The sequence below is a fragment of the Ceratina calcarata genome, unplaced genomic scaffold (genome assembly GCF_001652005.2).
Source record: "Ceratina calcarata isolate Rehan_Ccalc_2016 unplaced genomic scaffold, ASM165200v1 scaffold162, whole genome shotgun sequence".
In the NCBI taxonomy this organism is placed as follows: domain Eukaryota; kingdom Metazoa; phylum Arthropoda; class Insecta; order Hymenoptera; family Apidae; genus Ceratina; species Ceratina calcarata.
The window spans coordinates 502,451-510,540 of NW_017137498.1; the positions used below are offsets into that span (position 1 = coordinate 502,451).

At 38.2% G+C, this 8,090-nt stretch overlaps 1 protein-coding gene across 3 annotated transcripts in view; it reads right to left on the reverse strand.

Annotated features, from left to right (window-relative positions):
* The window catches only part of Fhos (Formin homology 2 domain containing), a 179,948-nt gene that overhangs the window by 68,212 nt on the left and 103,646 nt on the right, over positions 1-8,090 (reverse strand). For all 3 annotated transcript variants that reach the window (XM_026819781.1, XM_026819783.1, XM_026819782.1), the window contains one exon: positions 1,170-1,228. In XM_026819781.1, the coding sequence (XP_026675582.1) occupies positions 1,170-1,228 (59 nt within the window). The remainder of the gene's footprint in view (positions 1-1,169; positions 1,229-8,090) is intronic.

Sequence of the window (8,090 nt, forward strand, 5' to 3'; positions counted from 1 at the left end):
TTTTTTAATAGGCTCGCAAAATTTCTAAAATTTTTTACAGTGTTTTATTAAACTAATATCTAATAACTGGTAAAATTGCAATACTTTGTCGTTGTTTTGCAAGGGTTCATACAACCTTAATATGTAACGTGCTCGAAACACATAATCTCATAAATATTAATTTAGTCGCGTGTCGCCTTTTTAAACGATACACGTATGACATGGCACATCAGTATTATATCATTCAGATTTAAAGCAATAAAATTGGAATACGTTATTTCATAATTTTTCATCTAGAAATAAGCAAAACGATCCGATGAATAATTTCTTAATATTAGTTTATGAAAATTTTCTATCGCTCACTGAAATCGGTTTTTAAACCAAGAATTATATTTATTGCAGTGTTTATACTTCCGCGTATTAGTCGTATTTGCATTGGACGGTATAAATATTCACACGCGATACGAGCGACGATTATTCGATGTTATATCACGCTTTGATCTTCAATTAGCTTGAATTCGCAACGGAGAAAATTGTTTTCGAAAACGGCGACGAATGCGGTTAATTTTGTTGGATAATCAACGCGCGGATACACATACGGCTCTTTCACCTAATTTCGCGAATTAATGTAAATTCAGAATGGAAATGGTTCTCTAGAGCTAAAACGAAATGTGTATGAAATTAAATGATACACATGATAATTCGAGAGCTGATATTTAAAAATTGAAACTAAGTTGAGATTCAATCATTCTCACAAGTAAAGTATTAACAATTTAAATTAAAAGGCAGAATAAACAAATGAGAAAAGAACATTGAAACAGAGAGAATAGTGGAGTAGGAGACATTATTAATATTCATATGCTATACTTTACCAAGACAAACTTTCATGATTGTCATGAGTTGTAAAAATAAATTATACATGAAAAATGATAACAAAAATCATTGCGAAGTTAATACTGCAGAAACGATACGGGAGATTTAGTGTCAATGATCGTGGCAACGAAGTTTTCGTCGCGGCTAACGATTCTTTATCGATCCGACCGAAACGCAGAAAGTGGAGCAAGATTTGACCCAGCGATACTCGGGTAGAGGTCGAGGAATCGTCGTGAATCGGATGATCCGTTCAAGTAGATCGTGGGAGCCCGAAGCTAGATTCGAATCGAGACTGAGACTTCAACGTACATACTCACCTATGATTGTGTGCACCCTCACGGACAGCTGTGTCCTGAGAACGATCGAGTTCTTTCGGCTGTAACAGAGGAAATCAGTTTTTGAATTAACACACGTAGGAACGTGATGTGTTAAATAGTTCAAATCAAATTCGTTATAGGCATAATGATATAAAGTTTCTGAACTAATTGTTGATCAGGACTAATAATAATATCAATTTTAAATTAATATAGAAATCCGGACATGTCATCACAATATATAAATCAAAACGTATGCTTTATTAAACATTTTTATGCAAAATAAAATATTTGTATTACCAGTTTAGAAAATTAAGTACAAATGGGAATTCAAAAATAATAATACGCATTTTGGTACTCTATGTGTCTCTGTAATTCGATTATACATGCTTCATATTTTCTATAAATACAACTTCTCCGTAATTTAAGTATGTTCTTTATTTTGTAAAATGGTGAATCGCAATTAAATTCATTACAAAGAATGGACGGTAATTGGATCGATCAAGGCTGGTAAGACTGATAATAATTACTTAATTAGGGATGGGTGAGCGTTTGCAACGCGTGGAGTGACACGAATTAAGTTAGACCGGAGCCTAGTTTGCGCGCGCGCACCTCGGCTGGCCCGCGCGGCGAACTTTAAATCGCTCGCTCGCTCCCCACGCCATGCGTCCCTGAGAAACTATGGCTACCGCGTGCACAATGGATTTCAGAGGTGAAGCAGTAGAAGTAGTAGAAGGAGAAGAAGAGGGTACAGGAGGAGAAGACACCGGCGCAGCGGCGGCGTATGCGAGCGTCAAACACATCCGGGGCAAAACGTCGGCTAGGTACGCGCGCGTTAATAATGTTTCCGCTCGTTAAAACGAGTGAGACGGTGCGCGATTACGCGTTTTGGTTTTCCCACACGCGTACATTCTACGCGTACGGGGGAGGGGGTAGAGAGACAGGAGGCACCATGACCGTGTGCAAATGCGCTGCCGTTTGCGGAACAGGCTCGTTGCGATTCCAACAGTACGAGGTTCAAGATCGATCCGCGATTAAACGCGATTGTGTGCGTCGACTTCATGAAAATTTCAAACCACGATGAGAAATCGTTCTTGCATTGTTGGTGGCGTTCACATTGTTGTAACGGACGATCAACCCCCTTCTAATCCCATGGGTCGATCTCTCCAATCAAATGCTACGCGACTTTTCAACGAAATTCTTCCATTTTTAATTTCAAGATTAATTAAAGTTTTAATCGAATCTCCGTTCCCGAATTTCTTTGAATAAAAATAAGATACTTATTTTTATCCATGTATATTATTTTCATTTCATTAACGTGAATGTTTCAAGCCATTTAATGGATCCATTAGAATTCGTAAATGATTTAGAGTGAAACGATTAATCGTTTAATTGCCACATTTTTAATCTATTGATTATTTAACAGTAACAGTCATTAAAATCGTGGAAGAATTTAAAGAAAGAATGAGCAATTCGTTGGATCGCAATTGAAAAACGCAGCCTTTAAATGATCTCGGAAATGCATAAATGGAGTGAGAGATTCGATCCTGGTTGCCTGGGGGCTCCGTAAGCAAATCATTTCTATGTGAATCGGGGGAGAAAAGAACCCGTGGAACGGCTCGCCGGGATTCCCTTAAGAGAGCCGAAAGAGGCGAGACACGAAGGTTGCTCGAATAAATTAAAAAGTTCCCGGCACGGGGCCAAGTTCATTGCCAACGCAACCCGGCGTCGCCGTTTGTACTGACTCCGCGTAAACAGACCACGATTGTCGTTTCTTCCTCTTTTCCTTTGCATTCAATTCTCGGTTCCCGCACAATTGCCGCGTATTGTTTCACGGTAATTGGCCGACAAGGGATGTCAACGGAGCGGACGTGCACGCGCCGTTCTACGCTTAAATCTAGAATCTCAATTTCGCGGCAATCAAGACGGAAATTTCGAAAGTAATTCAAAAGCCCCGTCGCAGAAGGAATCGGATTAAATTCATTAACGCAAGCAGTAATTCCTGAAGTGCTGAAGATTAAATTGACCGACAGTCCAATATATTAATTATAATTATACATTTGGGATTTAGATGTTCATTACTGATTTATCATGTTCTTAGAATTCAGTTTACGCAATCTTTTCACAATAAAGTGAAAATTAACAAAAGTTTCTTTTTAGATAATTTTAAGATAATTTTAAGTAAATAACGTATAGAGTCGTAGAATATTGTTTCTTGACGTTTTCATGGTTTCGCGATATCAAAATGAGAAAATGACGAAATGAACAAACACAAACAAAATTATTTTCATCAGGAATGCTTTAATCATTTCATGTTACTCCTCATGTGTACATTGTTAAATAAAGAGATACCACTTTTCTGATGGAATAACGACATTATTACTTACGAGTGTAAAGATTCTTAAATACCCTTTTAGCTAGGATCGTTCTACGTTCATAGTTCCCGAACGATCTCATTAACCATCTCATTTTCTCCGAAACTCTATCTGAGATCCCTTCCAGCGGAACGTATCACGAAAATTTGTCTGTTGGAACCCCGCCGTGCCACGTCTGTTCTCGTTAGTCTTTGAACTTTGATTATAATCGACGATATCAAGAGCACGCGAGTTCTAAAGTCTTATTTAAATTCAAAATGAAGCTCCTATGCGAAATTAATGATAACCCATCATATTAAATTAGTAGTTAGGTTTAGTAATTCAATCCAGAAACGATTGTTATAAAATCATGAACAATTGTTTACACATACATATATTAATAAATATATGTAAAATTATTTATCTAAAACATGCATAGAAATATTAATAATCTCGACGATAATTTCTTGTAAGGATGTAGCTTTTTTATTGCACATACACATACTGTATTCCCTCGCCACTGTCAAAATCCTTAATAAAAAATATCAATCGATTCGCAGCGATCCTTTCCCGAATGGACCCGGTGATCCCGGAAAAACAAGCCGGTCTGTGACGCGAGCTCTCCTCCTTCGACTCGAAGCTACATATAAATGCGATATCGTTCGCTGGAAAGCGTGACACAGCTTGCGCAGAGTGCACTCACGGGAGTGAAAAATCGAGCACAGGGGTATCGTTTCCTAGCAAATGGAATGCAAAATTCTGGACGCGGAGCTGACGCTCGACGCTCGTGGGAACTCCGGTGTAGGTAAGCATGGGCGACGAAAGGATTTCCAATCTCCTTTAATGGCGCATTAATCGTGATTCTGGAGAACGGGAACTCAGAAACCGGACCGGGGCGAGGGGAAAAACGATGCCAGGGACAAAAAGACGGAGGGAGGTAATCGGAGAGACAGGGGTTGCAAAAAGAGGGCGGAGGGGAGCCGAGGTTCGACGCGATAACCCCGGCTCGAAGCGGTTTTCAATTGACGACGGGGCGACCGATAGTCTGCGAAGTTTCCACCGAGTACCGATTATCGATACTCTCTCCCTTTCGCGTCGAAAGGCAACCAAGCTATCGCGTTGTAGCTTTGCAGAGCGCCAATTTTTCTCCAGCGTTATCAAGTGGCGTTAAATAGACGCGGCCGCGTGTCTTTTACGCGTTAGAGCCGCGAGACCCACAAATGAGATTGACATTCCCAGTATGTATTACTTTTTCGTTAAGAAAAGTATTGTGCATGTTTTTGCTAAAAAAAAAAAAATAGAAGATGTTGCTCTTTGTAAAAAAATTTTGGTAAATTTGTATATTTTCTTGGAATTTTCACTTTAGAAAATTGTAAACATAAATATGGTGATCTAGCATGTTTTATAATTTTTTTGTTGCTTTCTTTTACACATGCAATTTAGAAGCAAACAGTGCCATAGCATAAATTTCAATTTGCCCTAATCTGTAACTTGAAAATCTTACTTATGTTGGATGGGGAACGAACTGTTAAACATGGTTTTACTTAAGAATTTAATTAGCAAACTGTGAGTAAATAAGCTCTTTTCTCCATAATTAATATTCCAAACAAGGATCCCAAGATAGTATTATGATAATCTACTATTCTCTATTAATAATGATGTCAATTTTACAATTACAATGTGCATGGAAAGTATAATACGTATAGTGTAATAATTCATTCTAGTCTCAAACTAATTGATACAAAATGCACATAGTATCTGAAATTCATTTTCTAAGAATTTCGTCAAAACACGAATCGGGAAGATAACTGTAATTCTGAAAGTTAACTGAAATTCAATATAAAATACTATTTTCATAAACCATCTTTGAATTATTCAGTCGTTTTTATATTACTATGTACATCCAGTCTATTATCAATTATTATATGTATAATCGAATGCACTGTCTTATCATTTTCCTAATCGATTTTCCACTTTTTAGCTGATCTCATCTCAATCAATCGACCCAAATTTTGAAATATCACTAGTTGATCAATCATAAAGTTTCCCATCATTTTCTATTAAGTCATCGATTAATAATCGTCTTCGATGAATCATTAATGAAGTAATTGGAAAGCCATGCAAGTATGGCCAACGTGTAAACAAATTTAGGCGATATGTCGATTACTCAGCTATCATTAATTCAACTAGTCAACCGGTAATTATGATTGTCATTAAAAATGGCAAGCTGTCAAACCGCAGGTAAATGTAAACTGCACCGAAGGGGCACCGCGACGTCCGGAATTACGATGAGCGATCGGAACTTTCAAGGATCGAAGGCTAATTGGCTTACCGGAAACTGTAATGTAACTACTCGAAACTTATCGAACGGCGGAGCAATGTGCAGCGAAACGCCGCTGCGCCGATATTCTAACATTTATTCTGCATAAGTTTCAAGCCCCCTTGTTACCGTTTCAAATCGATAGCTTTTCGAAAATCTTATTTATAACATTGCTCAGCAAACATTTTCATACCCAACTAATTGAAATTTTACCTAAATAACGTTGCACAGTATGTAATCTAAATAACAATTAGTGTCTTAATATTAATTATAACCTTTCTAAAGTAAATTGGTTTTGAATTATAGTTGCGTTCTTAAAGTTGTATTCTCGATCCATTCAGTCGAAGTTCAAGTATCTTTGATTTAAGCCCGAATCCGAATATTTGGGTTAAACTCGAGTTAAGTCGGGCTAAATTTAATCAAGGCCTGAGTCACGTTTCAGGCATGTTGCATTTCTGATCTTGAATCAACCCGCGTTCAACGCGTAAATAACACGAAATGTATACAAATAATTGAGAGTAACTGATCTACGATTTTAATATAAGGAATTCACCTACTGAATTTCACCTACAAGGTTTTAACTTTGATTCAAACGCGCGAGCGCTGAGAATCATCACCATCGCATACCGATGAGATTCGAAGGACTTTTTTGAGCAGTAGCCAACTCGTAACCCTTTGTCGCAATATATGAAATTGCCAATTGGCCATCAGCATTGCGTTAGCTAAGCGCCAAGAAGACGAACGAATGCGTGAATTATAATCCTAGAAAAGTAGTGGACGTTTGAGAATTTCATGGTCATAATTATGTATGCAAGGTCGTCGAAGTCGTTTTGATTATGACAACTTCACAATTTATTTTCAAACGTTATCTAACTGGATTTGAAGGCGTTCTTAAAATAGTTGGTATAAATATTTGAAGAATAGACATACGTTTTGAGAATTGTTGACGCCATCAGCCGTCGATCACAATTTCTTTAGTTAGCACGTTTCAGAACAAATTACGAAACGTGATCTGCTAGCAATTCTGTCTGGGATAGTTTTAATGTTAATAAACTCATCTCGACTTTCTGCGGTAACCTACATATAGCGCACGTTTCTCACGTCTGATCCGAAGTGTATGATCATTCTAATTGTGAGCACCGCGAAAGACACGAGAGTAGCCATCGAAGTAGAGTAAATCAACGAGTCAGATATCTGAGGCTGCCGCATAGTATCGTCTCAACGATTTCTACTTCAATTACGAAACGATCTCTATTCAGGTAGCTCATCTCATTCTACCCGTCCAGCCCGATCTCTCACCCGTCAAATTATGCAAGAAACGCACAGGCAAAACAACAACGCACCGAAATAAAATCTCACAAGATATGCCAAGAGTTGAGTCATCCCCTTCGAAAACAAGATTACACGTTTTCTGTTTTAAGCGAATTGACAGTGCCATTGTTGTTCTGCATTTAATACCGCTCAGTAAAATATTCTCAAATGTCCCAGCATTTTTCACTTTCCCTTTTGAATGAAACAATCAAAAGAATTTGAAATTATAATTACTTAATAGCGTTTATCAATGAATTCTTCATTAGAAGATAGAATAACTATTTTGTTCAATTCAAATCGCCTGATAAAATTCGGAATTTCTCAAGACATTTCACAGAATAATTCGCACCGGATCTGGTGTATAACGAAACAGCTGGCTCGGAGCAAGGCCGTGGTTGATTTATGCACCATCGAACGACGACGAATTAATTAACCGCCGCGAAGCGAGCCGGACAATTCAGATTCCCGGAATATCCACAGTCATCACCGCGGCGTGTAGGGGACACAGTCGATTAATGCGCGGGAGCAAGTAATCAGTGGCGACGGACAAACGATTGCGCAACGATTCTAGGCCAGCCGTCGCTAAGGTTAATCCTGATTCCCCTTTTCGGCCATAAATCATTTAAATATCGGCCTCTCTAATTGGTCCCTTGTACATGAAAAATACGTGGACGTGCTTCTGTCACGGAGACACGTTCCCTTACGTGGTATTTCATTCGTTTGTGACTAATTAGTGAACTACTTCCTGGTTCTGCACGATCGCAGTATTTCATTTCGGAGATAATAAATTGGGGTAGTCCCAGTTTTAATTCGTTATATGAAAATCTTGCGTCTCGCAACAGAGCCAGAATGACTGAGTCACGTGATGTGCATATAACATGAGAGTTAGATACGTGATTTTGGTTATTGGAATGATGTGTAACAATTATTGTATTATTA